This window comes from Mustela lutreola, chromosome 3, assembly GCF_030435805.1.
Source record: "Mustela lutreola isolate mMusLut2 chromosome 3, mMusLut2.pri, whole genome shotgun sequence".
NCBI classification, from domain to species: Eukaryota; Metazoa; Chordata; class Mammalia; order Carnivora; family Mustelidae; genus Mustela; species Mustela lutreola.
In genome coordinates this window covers 194,170,114-194,188,578 of record NC_081292.1, presented here as the reverse complement: position 1 = coordinate 194,188,578, position 18,465 = coordinate 194,170,114, and the positions used below count along the sequence as shown (strand labels likewise).

Sequence of the window (18,465 nt, the reverse complement as noted above, 5' to 3'; positions counted from 1 at the left end):
TTTTATTGGGAAGGAAAGTAAATAATATTTCAGCCCAGGAATTGGCAGTTTGAAGATGGTTGAGAGAGCCAGGAGCAGAAGGAATCCTGAGGCAGGTTTTAATGGAAGAGTTTTTCTTTGTCTCAAGGTAGGAGGTTTCGTCCTCACCCCCCCCCTCCCATTATCATCATTATTATCATTAAAATAATTACCGTAACAATTACGGTTGATGAGACCTCGAGTTTATAGAGCACCTTTCATCTAAAAGTTCAAAGTGATTTATCTATGTGTCATCCCTTTGAGAGTGGTAGGAGGGTAAGAAAGTTTTTCTGGGGTTGTTGTTTTTTTTTTTTTTTTTGGTCTTATCCGCTGGGAAACTGAGGTCCAAGCAGATACCAGATTGGGTCCTGGCCTCGGGGCAGGCAGCTAGGTTAGGCGCTGAGGCTGCTCTGCTGGGGTCTCTACGGCCCTCCTGCCCACCAGGGCCCTTATACTTGTGTGGCTCTCCCAGCTTATCCCTGGCACTAGAGCTCCCTCCCTGGGTGCAGGGGGGCCCCACCGCCCCCCCCCCCAAGTCAGTAGCTCTGCAACCAAGCAGCCAACAGCTCCTTGCACAAAGCAAAGGGGCTGTGATGCTGTGGAATAAATAAAGGTCCTTCAAGGTCTGCGTCCATCCTGCTCAGAGACTTGCCGCAATCTGGTTCCCTTTCTTGTAGAAGCTGCTGTCCTTTCTAGACATAGTTCTTCCTAGTCTTAGGGAGCCCCCTGCCAAGAGAACCCAATATTCCTGAACGCTTGCTCCTTCTACCAACCTTCCATGCCCCCCCCCACCACCACCCCACCACTGCAAGAGATGCTAGCCTGTTCTTGCAGAATACAGGACCGTTTCTGTGATGGGGAGAGGCAAAAGCTTTGAAATGCACCAGGCCGGACTGGTCATGGTCAGCCTTTGCTCCCGGTGCCGCCCGGGCGCCTTCACAACCCAGCCATCGAGGAAAGCACTGGTCACCCGGTGCTGGCTGGAGATGCGGAAGCTGTCCCAGCTGACTGGCCACTAAAAGCTGTATTCAGAATGTCCACCCTGGCGTGGCAGCAACCTTCCTGCTTGGTCATTAGCACAGGTCCATCATTTCCACAACTAACATGTTTTTTGCACTATCGTGACAAGTCTGCCCTTGGCGCCAGGAGAAGCTCTGAGCCCTGTAACCTGAGGCTTGCAGTGAATGAAACCCAAGGAAAGGGCCCAGCACACCAGCCACATACTCCCAAATGGTCTCCTGCTTGGATTTCTGCAGGGTACATTTTTCAGGCAAGCTTTGTATTTTATAAAATTTTGTTATGGGGGCTGGATGCCAGCAAAGCGGGACAGAAACATGACTGGGAGCCTGAATCCTTAGAAAAACGTTTTTCCGGTGCACTGATTGATTCCCTGATGCCCAGTACGCCTCACTCCCAGCAGGCTCCCATTTTTCGGACAGATGGGAAGGTTATGATTTGCTCTCACAATTAGACCCTCTGGGAGCCAGGGTTAGCGAGCGCTTGTTCCAGAGGGAACCGTTTGCCTGGTCAAGTGTCGGGAGGCTGCTGCCAGCACACCCCGGCCCGGGGATGGTGTACTCTGATTTCCCCTTAGTGGATGCCAGTTGCTTTCTGCCCCTTCCAACCAGCCCCGGAAGGCACAGAGGCATGAGCCGTGTTCCCATTTATGAGATGAGGCAGACTGAGGCATGCAAGCTCCACTGATCCAGGCCAGTATAGACCAGTCTGGCCTTGCTGGGCAGGGTTCACCTTCACCTCTGAGCACCAGCCTGCTGGGGCACAGGCATGAATTATGGGCTACTCTTACCTACTTCCTACTCTGGTGTCCTTACAAAATGCTAACAAGGAGCCCTTTGAGCTAAACACAGAGAGTGAGGACTTTATAGGCGTGTACCGCAGATGGAAAAAAGACCCAACCGTCGTGCTGAAAACAGCCTGCCCAACAGCATTCAACTTCACATTGGCACTGGTCGCCTAGAAAATCCTTCCTTACATAAGCAAACACGTTCCATCCAAGCCGGCCTCCCAAGCGCTCACTGGTCCAGGAGTGGAACAGATCTGTGGCCTCAGGAATGCGCCTTGCTGGGGAGCCAGGTCAGTGGGGGAAGCGGTGTTCAGCCAGGGGCCTGGGGAGAGGAGCCCGAGGCTTTGTTGTGTGCCCTTCGCTCTCTGAAAGTTCACCCACAGTGAGACTTCTCAGACACCCTGTCTGCAGCGGCCTCCTTCCTCACGTCGCGAGGCGATCTTGGCAGCCTGCTCCGGCAGGAACAATGAGATCGGCAGGGCCCTCTCCATCATCCCGGGGCTTCTGCGGAAAACAACCAGCAATTATAAATAGACGTTATTTGTATTTCCATTTTCTTGCCTTCAAGGTTTTCTGGAATAATTCCTTCGGTTTGTTTTGGGTTATTTTCTTCGCATACTTCCTTTGCGGGGGGGGGGGGGGGTCAGATTTCCTCCTTTCTGAGGCGCCGTGAAGACCCTGGCTGTGCGGGGATTGTGGATAAGCCCCGAGCATCAGAGACGGGTGGTGGGAAGAAATGAGGGAAGAAAAGGCAACTGCCAGCAGTCGCCATTGAAAAGGCAGTGGCGCCAACCCTGAGAGTCAAACTGATGCCGAGTCTTGGCCCGTTGGGGTCCTTGTAGTGATTGAGCGAAGAATAACAGTAACGACAACAGTAATAGTACTAATAATGACTGGCGTTTATTTATTGAGGACTTACTATGTGCCAGGCGCTGTACTGAGCTGTTGACATGCATTAACTCACCAGTGAAGGAGGTCGACCCTTAGTTGTTCAAGACCCGCCAAGTCGGGGGCGGGGGGCTGGCGAGGGGGTTGGGGTGCAGAAGGCATGGGCTCTTCTGAATCCAGCATGGCAGGCTGGTTCTGGAGCCGGGGCTCAGAAACACGAGAGTGAAAGGCAATCTCAAAAACTCAAGCCACGAAAGCACTGTTGATGGATTTGTATAAGGGGAGGATTTTTTTAAGAAACCGCCACCCCTAGCATTGAGGCTGGGGGGCATCAGAGCCATCTCTAACTTTATGACTTTTCATTCCCTCCTCCGTTTGATTCATGTGTAGGTACCCTTTCTCTCCCCAACGTCTGCCACCCTGCTTTGTAAAAACACAAGTGACAGTAAAAATAACCAGTGTCTCCCAGGAATGTTCGCAGGTATCTAGCACCCTTCTGGGCTCGTGTGGACTTTCACAGTCCTGCCAACAGTCCCACAAGGTGGGGATCATGGTTATTTCCATTTTCTAGATGAAGAAACTGAGACTTAGAGAGGTTCAGTGCCTGCGTTTGTGCCGCTAACACGTGCTGGAAACAGCTGGGTCTGCCTACAAAGCCCGTGCCCCACACTTCTCAGAGAACACACCCGCTTATCGACGGATATGTTTCTGTATCACAGTCATTTAAGTTTTTTTGTTTTTGTTTTTGTTTTTGTTTTTTTTTGGTCACAGACCTAGGAAAATGTGCGTACACACAAACGCACAAAATTTCTGCATTTGACTCTAGGGCATCTCTCACCTACTGAAACTCTGTGGGTCCTACTAGAAATCCACGGGTTGAAGAATATGTGCTCTAGATGATACTTTAAGAGCTTATAAATACACAGGATACTGTTTTCTCACTCGATGGACCATATGTTCACATATGGGTATATATGTGCTTATAAAAATACTTCACTTGCAAAAATTAATATGTTATCCCATCTGAACACTTAAAAGCCAGATTTCAACTGGGTGAGTCTTGAAACCATAGATTCCAAATCCGCTCACTGCTTCTATCGGTGATTTGTCTATTAATTTTGGCAAGTCCTCTAGGCTTTGTTTAAACGAAACAGCTAAATAAAAAGAGCAAGATTCTGCTAAGTCTCTAACGGGAACCAAGCAGTTTCTTTATACCCCATACCTTCTGATGCTATTGTACAGGCACAATCTGATACTTTCACGGGATGGAGGTGAGGCCTGTAGGCCCAGGAGTGAGACTCCGACCTATCCTTCTCATGGGACTTTGGGCAGGTCAGTTAGACTCTCTGAACCCCAGATTCTTCATCTGTAAATGGGTGGCAACCGTGACAGCATGAGGATTAAATGAAGTAATATCTAAACAAGGGCCTAGCCCATAATAAATGCTCAGTAAATGGTTGGTATTTCTTTCCACTGATGTTCCCAGTGCTGTTCTAGCTTCTTCTTAAATGGGTGGCCCTGATGAAAGGGAAAAATTCAAGGAAATGAAATTTGCTTCTTTAAAAAAAAATCTGACCTGACCTTGACCTGATTTCTCCATAAAGGCTGGATTTCACTATTGAGCCAGAGACCAGGTGACCTGGCTGTGGGTCTGACTGGACCAGAGACTTGGGTGGGCCTCGTGCAGACCTGCCCACAGCCTCTTTGTGTCTCAGGCAGCTTCTTCCCTGCAAACTTGTATGTGACAGTGTTGTCTTTTCCTCCTCTTTTCCCTGCAGGTTTTAATGTAAGGATTAATAAGACAGTGTTTGTAGATGTCTTTGAGCTTCCCAGAAGAAAGGCACTCCAGGAGGTGGTAGATTCTCTGGCCTCCATAATCTACTCATGAAATATGGAACTTTGAAAGTGTGAGAAAAATCTCAAATCACTTTGACAGCATTTTAATTATAGTTGATTTGTTTGCCGCTAATAGTGAAAATGCTGTCAGCATGATTTGAGATGTTTCTTCCACTCAAAATGTTATATTTCATGTTTTCGAGTCATGAGGCAACATTTCGGTTTCCAGATAAAACCAGAATAGCTCAGTGAATGTGTTGGAGCACAAAGGCAAAGAGTAGAAAATGGACCAAATGTATCCGTCCCCTCGGGAAACATCGTCACAGAGTGAATTCTTCCCGAACTTACCAACGGTAGGCCCCTCGTTCATTTGCTCACACCACAAGAAATAACAAGCCCAGCTCTATGCCAGCCACCATGGAAAGAGTAGAAATTCCGCAGTAAAAAGGCAAGGTCCTCGCCCTCGTGGTGCTTACTATGTAGTGAGGACACAGATTCCAAAGAAATAAACAAGTATATTGACAAGACCTTTGCGAATAATAATAGCTATAAAGGCAGTATGAGGATGGCGAGGCAGAGAAGAAGGGTCTGAAATAGGGTGGTCAGGACAGGCTTTTCTGAGGAGGTGATTTTTGAACTGAGAAAAAGGAGAGAGCACCAACCACAGAAGAAGGGATCACAGACGGAGGGAAGAGACCGTGCAAAAGCCCAGGGGCTAGAAAGATCTTGCCATGTGCAAAGTGTGAGGTCTTAAAAATTTGTGATACAAGTAGCATAAGAGGAGACATTGACTGGTTGGCTTCCAGACATGGGTGTCGGGGAGGCATGAGTGCTGTGATGTGTAGACCCAAGTATCATAGAATGAGCACAGCCCTCTTCCCCAGAGCACCAAGCACTCCACCTGGGACAGAGAAATCTCCTCACAAGCAGCTCTAAGTGGCAGTCCTTCGGTGGCACTCCGGCAGGGTGGACATCATCTGGCCATTTGAGAAGGGCCTGGATGTCGTGAAGAATCTTCTAGCTCAGGCTCGGTTGGCTAACCCAGCCTTCGGGGGCCTGCTGGGAAGTGTCAAGCGTGGATAGAGTTATGGAAACTAGAAAGCGTCTTTTCATGTTTGCCTAGTGATGAGAGGAAGCAAGGAGTCTGTTGCTTTTTCATACCTCTCCTGTGGACTCTGAAAATTAATTCCACCGTCAAGGTTCCCACGCCCCAAATGTGGGTTTGGGGAGAGAAATTAAGACTTTGAAGTCGAGGAAGAACGTACAGAAAACGTTCTCTAGACAAACGCTCGACATGCCGATGTCAGAATCTGTGAGGAGAAAAGTAAAAAGGCACCCGGGAGCCATTTTGGAGAGAAAGGAAAAAGGTAGGAGTGAAAATGGCTACTTCAGCTTAGGAAAGTAAATAGACGGCTAAAATAATAAAAGGTAGTGTTAAAGCTTTGGAAGGAATTTTTTCATTTGAGGGAGATTATGAATAATGAAATGCAAACACAGTAGTTAATATGTCCGTTAGCTGGTTTATGTTTTCTTCTGGAAGACGAATAATGTGTTCTAAGAGGAATGGCCTTGCAGGTTGTCCTCCTTGGCTGTCGTTGGGGGTGAGCCTGGAGTTTGGACCCCAGATTCCTTTACCAGACAAATGCTGGCTATCAGCTGCTCGAGGAGGAGCCGTATTTATTCCAAGGCCACAAACTTCCTAATCCCCCACGAGCTCTTCCAAATGAACCTGACAACACTGAAATTTCTAAGGAGATTTACTCCAGCTGTAGCAAATCCCTAATAATAAAAAATTTCCCCAAATGAGTCAGTCACACAGGACATAAATGAGACGTTCTGTGTGAAGTCAGCATGTCATTCAGTGTGTGCCCTTTATACAAAAAGCCCAGCCAGGAGACTGTGTTGTCCACAGGGCAAAGCCTGGGCACTGGGGGTTGGGGGAGAGGGTGTCAGCCACCAAGTTGTCACTGGGGGTCCCTTGCCCCTCAAGCAAACCTGATAGGAAAAATGCAGTTTTTCTAAGAAGTTTAAGTAAGCCTGATTATTTGCTTCACAAAAGGATTTACCAGAGGGGTCCTTTAAATAACAAGCCCGGAAAGAAAATTTATAATTCGATTGATATGTATAAACCTTTTTCAAAAATGCATCCCTTCACTGTGTGTACGTGAATACGTAAGGATGTATTTGTAGCTGCCGGCATTACAAAAAAAGGATTTGGGTGGTACATCCACGGAGTAAATTGAGGCAGGCGTACAGCCATGGCATTTGCCATCAGCTTCGTCGCTGATTGTGTTAATCCCCTAAATTACTCCACGCGTGATTAGGCAACCAGAGAGAACCCTCCCCTCCTGGTGACCCAGCCAGTGGGATGTCTGGACCTTTCATTGTCCTTTCTGGAGAAACAGGCGACACAAAGCCTGGAGATATCTGGGTATCATTTTCAAAAAATACCTTCAAGTATTTTCTGGGTGTGGGCCACGTCCCTGTCCCGGTTCTAGGTCACCCAGCGCTGTGACTGACTTAGTCCTCCTCGCTACACTTCTGGGAGACACGGAGGGCGGGGCTAATGCTGGTGATGACGGGAATCACATTTTCATTTGCCACATCGTGAGAGCTGGTTCTTTTTCTCTGCGGTCCTACTCTGAACAAAAAATCTTCCTTATCTTATGTTTTCCTTTATTCTATCGTGTACTGCTTTATGGGTTATTGAAATCTGGTTAAATACACCATTACATGAATTTCAGGTATAGGATATAGTTATTTGACAACTGGATGCGTTCCCCGGTGCTCACCACGGTGGTGCAGTCACCATCTGTCACCGTGGAAAAAAAAAAAATTCTTAATGGAAGCAGCTTTATTGTATATATTTGTGGCTTATTAAGAAATGCAAGCTCATTGTAAGCAATTCAGATAATAGAAAAGAACAAAGAAAGAAGTAGCAATTACCGGTTTTACCATCCGTATATCTCACTACTGTTAATATTTTAGTTTATGTAGTCTTTCAGACTTTTTTCTGCTTATGTGTGCAAGATATTGTGTGTATATATATGTACACAGATATATACATAGGTATTTTAACACATTGCTTTTTAAAAATCCATTTTTTTAAACTAACAATATAGCATGGCCATTTTCCTATAAAAACAAAATATCTAGACCTAAAAAACTATCAATCCACTATAGCAGTAGAGCATTCTATTTTATAAATATACCAAAATTGATTTCCCTGCCTTCCTTTGTTGGACATTTTGATATGGTGCTGTTTATAAACGAAGCATCTTTTCACTTTTTTTATGCTTTTTTTTTGTATTATATCTACACCCACAAAGATACATATACATCTTTTTACAATTGTCTGATGATTTTCTTAGGAAAAATTCCTAGCAGTGGAATTGCTGGATTAAAAAGTTTGTCACATTTCTGCCAAAATGCTCTCCAAAATGTTATAACAGATGTTCGTTCCACTTACACTGCACTTTTACTCACTCGCTCTATTCACCTCAGAAATGGGTGTGAGGATACAACAAATCACGGCTGACTGACAACCAGGCTGAGTACTCACGCTCTATACAGATTATGTTGGTCACTTACATCTCACAACCACCCTAGGAAAAAGGTTCGAATATCCCTTTTGGCTGTCATTTTCCCCATTGCTGAGGATCAGAGAGGTTAAGTAACTTGCCTGAGGTCACCCAGCTAAGAAGGCCACATTGGGATCCAAACCTAGTTCTGTCTGCTTCTGGGATCAGCCAGGGCCTGGCAAGGGGCGGAGGTTGGGGGGTAAGGGTGAGCGGGACGATTCCATCCAGGTTCCTACATCCACTACTCACGTGAACTGGGTAATATCTGCTTCCTGAACACGGCTGGCTTCTCAACAGTGGCACACCCTGATGGGACATCACCGTTACTCAGCTGAGATTGACTGACTGATTAACAGTGCTTACCTCAGAGTGGAAATACCAAGGAGGGATTTTCCAGAAGGTTTGGGGAATTTCCTTTGAGAACAAACTATCTTTCCCCTTTTGTTTTGGAAGTGAGGAAGCACATTTTCAAACTGAGAGCCCTCTCCCAAATTGAAATCACAGATTCCCCCACCCCCACTGCCTTTCTCAGTCTGTGGCTCTCTCTCCGGAGCTGCTGAGGGGAGACCCGCCATCTTGTCTACACTAGACGCACCAGTTTCTGTGATTCTTTTGACTATAGGATTCCAGCCCTCTGGGGTCCAAGACTGAACTAATCCCAGTCCATTCCTTACACTTCCTTCACTGCCCTGTTCCTAAGTGGCTGTGCAGTCTGAAATATGGCTCCTGGGGGCTGCAGTGAGGCCTCGGGCCACTGAGACTCAAATAAGCTGCTTGTGCAGGCAGCCAGCTCCCACAGACCCTGTGTGTGTGGCAGGAGCCTGCAGGCACATCCCAGGGAGGGTCGCTTCTCCCTCTCTTTACCCAAAAGAGAGAAATCTCTTCCATGTTGTTTTAACAGTGTGCTGCAAAATAAACAAACAGGGAGAGAGAAGGAAGGGGATGGTTATCAGTAAATAGTGGGGACAGTGACCAGAAGTTTGCAGGGAGCTGGTGGGGAAGGACTCGCCCACCTCAGCTGCGGAGACAGTGGTAGTCACTGGGAGCCCAGGGAGGAGCACGGAGTCGGCACCATGAAGATGGCCAGAACACACAGCAAGGCCCTGAATGTGTGCCTGTGCGGTTAAATGGCGTCCCGCGGTGTGTGCACCATCCTGCAAACCTAGCCAAGGATGTCTGTCTTTGACGAGTCTTCCCCAAGCTGGGACCAGGTTGATTGGGTTTGAAATGAGCTCAGGCCTCCGCGCAGGGATGGCAGCCTGCTCTGCCTCTTGCTGAGGCTAATAGTTCTGTGTTCCTAGACACTGGGTCCCCAGGGATTCACCCCCTGCTTTTGGAGAAAGGTTTTTATGGCCTTCTCTAATACAATGCTGATTCCTTTTAAAAACATGTTGTTGATTAGATGCTGCAGAGGTGAAATGGGTAGAGTCATCTCAAGGAGCGAGGGGCCCACACACGGGAGTCTTTATCACGAACAAGTAAAGATAAGGGAAGAGGGAGTAACCCAGGAGGAAACTGGACCATGGGGAGAGGGCAGGAAAGTAAGCAGATCCCTCAGGAACGTCCCCAGTGTGCCTGGCTCCGTGCCCAGCACCTTCCTCATATCCTTTATTTTATCTCCAACCCAGCCCTCTGAACTGGGTATTTTTATCCCCATCTTGTACAGATGAAGAAATTGATCTCAGAGGGGTTAAGTCACTTGCAGTAATGCAGAGCTAAGAAGAAAAGACTAAGATACAGAGAGATCATGATGGAAACAAAAATGGTGCTATGGAAGGAAAGAAAAGTGCTTGCTTGGAGATATTTGATAGAAGGATGCTGTGTTCTTATGTGGGCAAGAGATAAGGCCCTAAAATCTAGCCATCCACCGAGGCACCCATTCTCTCCATGGCTTCAATAAAGCAATGCAGCTTCCTATATTGAGGTCGATCAGTCTATAGAGAGAAGCAAACCTAAGTGGCCTTTGTTTATCAATATGAAACACCCCCGGGGTCTAGAAAGGGCGAGCACAGGAGCCGGGGCGAGACAGTGGTCCCTTTCCTCTCCTGAGAGTCATCTTTGCTCATACGTGCCCCTTTGTACCCACCTCACGTAGGTATGACTTCATTGAGATTCGGGATGGAGACAGTGAATCTGCAGACCTCCTGGGAAAGCACTGTGGGAACATCGCCCCACCCACCATCATCTCCTCGGGCTCCGTGCTCTACATCAAATTCACCTCGGACTATGCCCGGCAGGGGGCAGGCTTCTCCCTGCGCTACGAGATCTTCAAGACAGGTCAGTGCGGTCACGGGTGGAGAGTGGGGTTCTGGGTGCACCCCAGAAGACACGGGGCCACCATCGGTGTCTAGTTCTGGAGCACCGTCCAAGGGAACTGTGTGATGGTTCCATGTGCGTAGTGGAAAGTTACATAAGTTTTTGGAGTTGGAAGAGGGGCTCAGGGGGACCATGGACACAGCCCCAGAAGAAAAAGCCGGTTTAACTTATCCAACTTGAGAGCGAGCCTTGCATGGTTAGCGCTGGGCATGCCCGCCAGGCAGACAAGCATTGTCTGTGGCACCAAGAGCGGAGGGAGCACCAATAAAATACACAAATGCTTTCAAAAAGAATTCAATTTTTGTGTGTGTTTAAAAATCACAGTAATCTTCATGGGAAAAAAGCAAAACTTGGTCGAACTTCCTCCTAATTACTTCATGGTTTAATGTTGCCTTTATCCAGAATTTCATGGGCAGAAGCACATAATCTTTTCAGTGTTTAGAGTCTCTAAAAGATCTTACCAGTGGGGTCATACAGTAGGACTGCATACAAATGTAGTCATACATACATACATTTACATTCGCATGTGGTTCGTCCGAATTCCCCTTGCTGACCCATTTTACATCTTGTGCCTGTTGGACCCCGACTTCCTAAATGCCAGGGTAAATACCTCCTGAAAAGCCATCAAAAAGGTAGTAGAAAGAGACAGCACACTGCACTTCCTTTAAGGTGACTGCCTGCTTTCCATTAGGCCCCCCTTCGACTAGTTTAGGCTCTGAGAACATGGGTCCCTCCTTACTTCATAACCGGACTGACCCAACTCTTACTCCCAAGTCCCAGTATCTACACTGACGCGCTCCGAGCAGCGTGCCGGGCCCTCCCGTGTGCGAGCTCGTTATCTTGAGACTGAGCAAAGTGCACCCCCCAGCCCCCCTCTCACCCCCGGCCTGTTCCCCACCTCTCAGGCTCTCGCCATCTACCAGTGTGGCCCCTCTGACCCTCTGTTTTACAACTCGTGGACGGAGTCCTGTTCAAGGGGAGGCCGTCCACTTTGTCATCAAGAGACCCAAGTCCGGCGCCTGTGGGGTTCAGTGTAAGGGGCCCTATTCATATATGTTTTCTTTTCAATAAACAGTTCTTGAAAGGAAGTGGTAGCTGCTGAAAGCACTTTTTATATCCACTCTGTCTAAATATTTGTCAGATTTGTCTGCCTGAGAGCAAGAGCGTAGAATCCAATGAAGGGGCAGGCCCGAGGGAACTGCGTCCAGCCATCATCGAGCCAGAGTGGGAGCACAGACTGTCCCGGGCACAAGTCCCAAGAAGGCCCGTCTGTCATGGGTCATCACGCTCCCAACCACATGAGATCATAGGGACCGGCAGTCTGTGTCCACTGTCCCAGGAGGCTGGTGAGAGGCTCCTGAATGCCTCCATCCGTATTGCCGAGAGTCCTATATAAGATTCCGATGGGTCATCCACCAGCTCAGCTGGAACCTTCATCGTCCCCTCTTCTGCAGCGGGGAGAGAGAAGATAGAAAGGAATAAAAACGGGATGTTTGCCCTCTTCTCGTGGGCAAACAGGTGTGCAAACCCTCCTATGTAACAGACGTGCAGTGGATGTTGTTGGATGAACGTAGGTAAATAGTTATGTAAACCGAGAAGAAAACTATAATACGAGGCTATAGGAATCCGCACCGAGTAGTAGAATGAACATGATCGGGTTATGAGAATGAGGGCTCCATTGAGTGGCTTAGCAAGCGGGGGACCTGGGAAGTCAACTCCATAGCCAGGGTCCCCAGGGCTAACGCCGTCACTCCGCTCCCCTGTGCGGACAGGGAACGGAAAGCAGCTGCAAGCAGGGTCTTCTGGGGAGCTGGCCCAGGGACATCACAGGAAGGGTGAGCAGGACCCTTGAGCTCATCTCTGTTTCATGCTTCCTGACTTAGTATTTCCCAAAGGATGGTGCCATATTCTCCGGAAAGTCGCAGAAGGAGTGAATGCTAACCCTCTCCACGATGCACATTTGCAGGATGAGGGTAAAAGTTAAAACGCACGAGAGGGTAGCGTAACAGAGCGCTGCTGTGTTGAGGACTGCTAGTCTGTGGATGCCTAGACGCAGGAACTCCAGCCATGGCAGGCGGCTTGGCGTGGAGCAGTGGGGCAGCCTGCTTCAAGGACTAGGACGGCCTAAAGAAGGAGAGAGATTCCTGCAGTGGGACACAGCCCCACCCACAGCGGCCACATTTCTGGGGGAACCTAAGAGAGAATACGAGAACCCAGTGCTCTTCTTGGGGTCCACTGTCTCCTGCCACCATGCCTGCCTGCTGCGAGAGCAGCTCTCGGCATGAAAATCGGCCCTGTATACCGTGCGTAGGTGCGTGGGCTACACGGTTCAAAGCTGAGACGTCTCGAAGGATGAGCATTCCTCCAGGTGCCATGCCCTCCCTGCCCCCACATTTCCACTGTCGGAGTCCTGGAAGAAAATACACAAAGTTGACGTCACCCACAGAACATGAAAGAAATGTGTGAACATGCCGCGGAAATCCAAACAAACACCGCTATGTTTGCTAGTCAGATTCATAGAGAAAGAAGGGGGACTGCAAACACAGATACACAAGATAACCCTCCTGAGGACCAGGGAAGCCTGACGGCGCATCGCCCTGGCCAGCGTCAGCTGCAGAATTCTCCTGACAGACGCAAACCCCCAGCTCGGGTCTAGACGGGGGGGGGGGGGGGCATGTGGCTGGAGTGGGAGGTTCCTGTCTGCCCTGAGTGAAGTGGTTTATAAAAGAGTCAACATAATACCAGACTGTCCACGTGTAAAAGAGCAAACCGAAACGGCTCGCAAACTTAAAGGATCTCAGATTGCCCAATCCTAAGCAGAACGGAGAAAGGAATTTTAAAATGACTTTAAAAGTAACGCTGGATGCTGCATCACTGGAAAACATGGGTTTTTTGGTTTGTTCGTTTTCTGATACTCGTTTGACCAAAGTTCAAGCTCAAGTTTTCTTTCCTGGTGTCCAGTGACATTTCAGAAACTGAAAGCCCTGGGGTCATTCACAGACAGAAAAACCTTAGCAAGGGCCCTCTAGTCCTACTTCTTGAATTGAATTCACCTTTCAAGGTCAAGCAGAGTCCCAATGGGATAAATCCACCACGTTTTAAATAGCTTTATGCAGATTCGCCTTTCGCTCGCAGAGTTATTGTAACATTGACAGTGGGAAAACACGGAGGGGGCGTTTTTCACACCAGAGTCCTTTGGTATGAAATCATCCACTACAGCCGAAATCCCCCAGCTTGCGTGGACAGCCTTAGCATGGAGTGAACTGGAGTGTTTGTTGACTGAGCTATTTTTTTTAATCTTTAGTTCCTTTTTTTTTTTTTTTTTTAAGATTTTATTCATTTATTTTACAGAGATCACAAGTAGGCAGAGAGACAGGCAGGTGGGGAGAGGGAGAAGCAGGCTCCCTGCTGAGCAGAGAGCCCGATGCAGGGCTCCATCCCAGGACCCTGGGATCATGACTCGAGCCGAAGGCAGAGGCTTTAACCCACTGAGCCACCCAGGCGCCCCTGATCTTTAATTCTTTTACTGCATGGCAGAAAAGAATCTTGGATGAACTAGATGTCTACAAGATTCCACTTTTGTCCCAAGATGGTCCTGAGACCTCCTCTCCAGTCACTCTTCAGCTCCTGCTTTCCGACACTTTACCCACAGTCCAGACTCTGAGTGGCACAATTAGAGATGAAGGTACCCCTGCAATGGACGAGTGTGATTGTTCTGCATAGAAAGGATAAAACTGGTTTTTTTTCCTTGTTTAAAATAAGCCAGAGGATATACCCATGTATAGCCATGTGTCAGAGAGAGATACACACTCTTTTTGGTGGTTTTTATTTGTTCGTTTCGCCTTATAAAGATATCATATGGAAAAATTCTGACCACCCAAATTCAGGACTCTAACCCTGAACCCTGGAAACAGGCTCCTCTGGGGTCTCTCTCGGGCTCACTAGGTGTCCAGTGTGGAAGATTTGGTCCCTTAGGGATGGGAGGAACCAAAGAAAGATTCCACCGAAAATTCCCCACTCCCAGGGAGATGGGGATTCCCCTGGCCTTGAAAAGGAATGACAAGAGAGCAAACCCAAAGAGGGAACGTCAGGATGCCTTTTCTAGCTCCGAAAGCAAGTCGTGGAGAGAGAGTTAATTTCCTCTGGCTAAGTGACCCACATGGAGAAGGCCGCACAATAGCAATGAACACTAACCTTTTCAAGATTCCTCGCAGCCCTTCCAAAGGCCTGCCAGCTGGCTTGGCTTTGCCCAAGCGCCTCATCCCAGACCATTGAGGAGGCCCTTCAGAGTGTGAGGCTTGACAGTAAACAAAGCTGGAGGCTCGGCAGTAAACACACAGGGGAAAGACCGGCCCCGCTCAGCCCTGCGGACCTGGTTGCCCACGGGGCCGCCCTGCCCTTGACAGAGCACAGAGCCTCCGAGGGGCAGATGTGTCACTTAGGGAGCGTTTAGAACCCTGGAAAGGTTAGCTCTTGCCCCAGCGGGCACGGGGTACCCCCCTGCCAGGGCAGAGCGCTGGTCGGAAGGGCGGAGGGCAAGGAGGGGCTGGTCGCGATGTCGGGATTTCCGTCTGAAACGGAAGGAAGTTGCGGTCCCCCTTCGCCCACTTCTTTGCACGGCCCCTGTGCCAAGTCCGACCCTCGCGCCTCCCCGAGAGCTGTTGTCGATACGGAGCCCTGCGGAGGGGCCTGCCGCGGGAGCCGAGGATGAAGACATCGCTGCGGGCGAAGATCCGTGTATTGACATCACACAGTTCTGTTGCAGTGGGATCCCCAGAGGACACCTCCTGCCAGTAAACACCTGGTTTATCGAGTATTTCTGTATTTTTCCTTCATACTTCAAGTGCCTGTTATCCTCCTCATAAACCCTGCTACCTTTTTTTTTTTTTTTTTTTTTAATTTTAAAATCAGAATACAGTGAAATCGATTGTGACCGTCCAGCCTTCCAGTGGTACCATGGATTGGTACCGCTTCTGGCCCCGGCTGCTCCGTGGGCCGGTGGCCTGGGCTGCAGTGTCCCGGGACCCGCCAGAGGCCCGTCCTGGCTGAAAACCCATGAGGCGCCTTTTAATGGGACTCTACCTAGAGGCATTCCCAGATCTGGTGGCTCTAATCCTCTTAGAGCTCCCACTGCCATGCAAGCCTGCACCGGGACGCGAATGTGTGCCGCATTTAATAAGAAGGCCTCCCGGAGTCCCAAGGAAACAGCCCCAAGAGCTTCGGAGACAAACAAGGCCCTCCCCACCACAAAGGGACCAGAAGCCTTCCAAATGTCAATACACTGGCACATTTTTCCAAACTTGCTGCTAGAGCGGCCTTTAACATCCCCGACGCCCTGCTGTGATCCACCAGCTACAAAAGTCGATTGTTAATTGTCTGACCACTACAGAGCAGCTCGTTTTAATATAGTCATGACATGAATGAGACCCGAGCTCCCCTTTGCCCCTCCCCTGAGGCACCTTGGATCTTGGAGGGAGAAGGGGGCACTTCGTTGGCTCTGGTACAATAGGGGCTAGTGTTGAGGTCAGCAATAAATAAAGGGTGACATTGTTTTCCTTGCTGGCAATCAGCAAGCCTTCCTTAAGGATTGAAATAACTTACATTTCTGGAGCAAGCAGCTGAGTAATTGAGAAAGAAGACTCTGTTCCTCTTTCCAAGAGACTCTCTCTCTCTCTCTCTCTTTCTCTCTCTCTCTGTATCTCACACACACACTTCTTTCTGACCACCCCCCACCACTCCCCAACGCCTCAACTGGTGCTCTCGCTCTGTTACGTAGAGCACGCCAGCACTCCTCCCCTAATTTCTCTCCTCGAGAGAGTCTGGCTTAGAGGCTTGAGACGTGGATGTGAAGAGTATGTTTCTTCAAGGGCCACTCCAGTAGAAACAAAAACCGTATGAGGAGGGGGATGGGGGCTCAAACACTGAACTAGCCCATGTGGCCTTGAAGGAGGGCCTCTTCTTTTCTTCCCTTAATGCTCCAGTTCTCTTTTACATGCAGGCTCCGAAGACTGTTCCAAAAACTTCACAAGCCCCAACGGGACCATCGAATCCCCCGGGTTTCCCGAGAAGTACCCGCACAACTTGGACTGCACCTTTACCATCCTGGCCAAACCCAAGATGGAGATCATCCTGCAGTTCCTGACCTTTGACCTGGAGCACGACCCGTTGCAGGTGGGAGAGGGAGACTGCAAATACGACTGGCTGGACATCTGGGACGGCATTCCGCATGGTGAGTGATGCCGCCGTCACGAGACGTTTCTCTGTAGCTTCGCCTTTGCCTGTGAATGGCTTTGGTGACAATAAAAAGAGAGAACAAAGGCTTCAAAAGCTCCTTAGGGTTTGTGTATGACCCATGATGACTTTCTTTCTTGTTTTTCACCAAGGATGATTTCAGAGAAATTGCAGAAAGGCAGTTTCCTTTCTTGGAAATATTTCTTCGGAGAAGGATAGGCGGAGACTGAGTGGCCTGGAGAGGATGAGAAAGCCTATCCGTAATGTCCTCTTCTGCCCCAGGGTGTCAGGATTTCCATAGAAAGTGACTCTGTGACCACCCTTTCTGCCCAAGTAGGATGCTAGAGCCACACGGACTAGATCTGGATCCTGGCTCTGCTCTGAGGCAGCTCTGTAAGCCTGGGCAGCTCACTTAAACCCGGCGTCCTACCTGTATAAATAAGCTGCTTTCATCATCATCATTATTATTACTATGATTTTACTACTATTAATTAAAACAGTCATAGATGTCAAAAAGCTGTATCACCCACGGCCAGAAGGAACCGGTACTTCTCAGCTGGCATCCAACATAGGTCTTCATAGTCCGTCTCGGACGAGACGAGAAAGCCACTCGTTCACTTCTGTAGTGAGCCTCAGTGTTTTACACTGAGAGGGAGGCGTGATGACTGAGCAGTTTCATTTCCTGAGAAGAGCATAACACTAAGTCAGAAAACTTGGGTTCTGAATCTCAGCTCTTATTTCTAAAGTCACGTGACCTCTCGAGCCTCAGTTTGTTCTTCTGTAAGTTGGGCGCTATAATGATAGCTCTCTGGCCTGTCCCCAGAACAGAGTGAGAGAAGAGAATGAGGCCAAGTCAGGGAAAACACAGTTGCACCTTGAACAGAGAAAAAAAGTACAGCTGCCTCTTGAACAACGCAGGGATTCAGAGGGCCGGTCGACCATATAGCCAAAAATCCACACATGCCTTCTGACTCTCCAAAACTTAACTGCTAAGAACTTACTATTGACTGAAGGCCTGACCAATAACATAAATAGTCCATGAACACATATTCCGTATGTTATATATATTATATATTGTATTCTTACAATAAAATAACCTAAAGAGAAGAAAATGGTATTAAGAAAGTCATAAGGAAGAGAAAACGCATTTACAGTACTGTATTTGTCAAAAAAGAAAAATCCATGTTTAAGTAGGTCCTTGCGCTTCAAACCCATGTTGTTTAAAGGTCAACTGTATTTTTTAACGTACAGCAAAAATCTGAGACAGTGTCCTTAGAACCTATCTTTGGTCATTCTTCTATACCCAAAGAGTGCTCTGTGGAGTGACTTCAATTGTGGCAAGGGTGACTCCATTGAAAATGGAGTTTGACATTTCCATTTCTACTGACCTGTTTTTGTCCTGCCTGTCTAGTTGGCCCTCTGATTGGCAAGTACTGTGGGACCAAAACCCCCTCGGAACTACGCTCGTCCACAGGGATCCTCTCCCTGACTTTCCACACGGACATGGCGGTGGCCAAGGATGGCTTCTCTGCACGCTATTACCTGATCCACCAGGACCCACCAGAGAGTGAGTTGGCCGGTTGAGAACTTCTGTCCTCTCCTTCCATCAGGGCTGTGAGATGTACAGTGAAGAGAGGGAAATTCTCCAGAATTGATAGCAGCCTCTGAATTCAGGGAACGGGGAGGTTTTTTTCCTCTTGCTAGACAGAGATTTGTAAGAGTCGAACAAATGTCGGCCGGGTACTCATTTCTTTAGAAAGTAGGTATGTGTACCAAGAATGAGTTATTCCC

General features: G+C 48.4%; 1 protein-coding gene across 4 annotated transcripts in view; it reads left to right on the top strand.

Moving 5' to 3' along the window:
* The window catches only part of NRP2 (neuropilin 2), a 115,040-nt gene that overhangs the window by 24,037 nt on the left and 72,538 nt on the right, over positions 1-18,465 (top strand). For all 4 annotated transcript variants that reach the window (XM_059168297.1, XM_059168298.1, XM_059168299.1 and 1 more), the window contains exons 3-5: positions 10,223-10,404; positions 16,442-16,672; positions 18,086-18,241. In XM_059168297.1, coding sequence (XP_059024280.1) covers positions 10,223-10,404; positions 16,442-16,672; positions 18,086-18,241 — 569 coding nt within the window. The remainder of the gene's footprint in view (positions 1-10,222; positions 10,405-16,441; positions 16,673-18,085; positions 18,242-18,465) is intronic.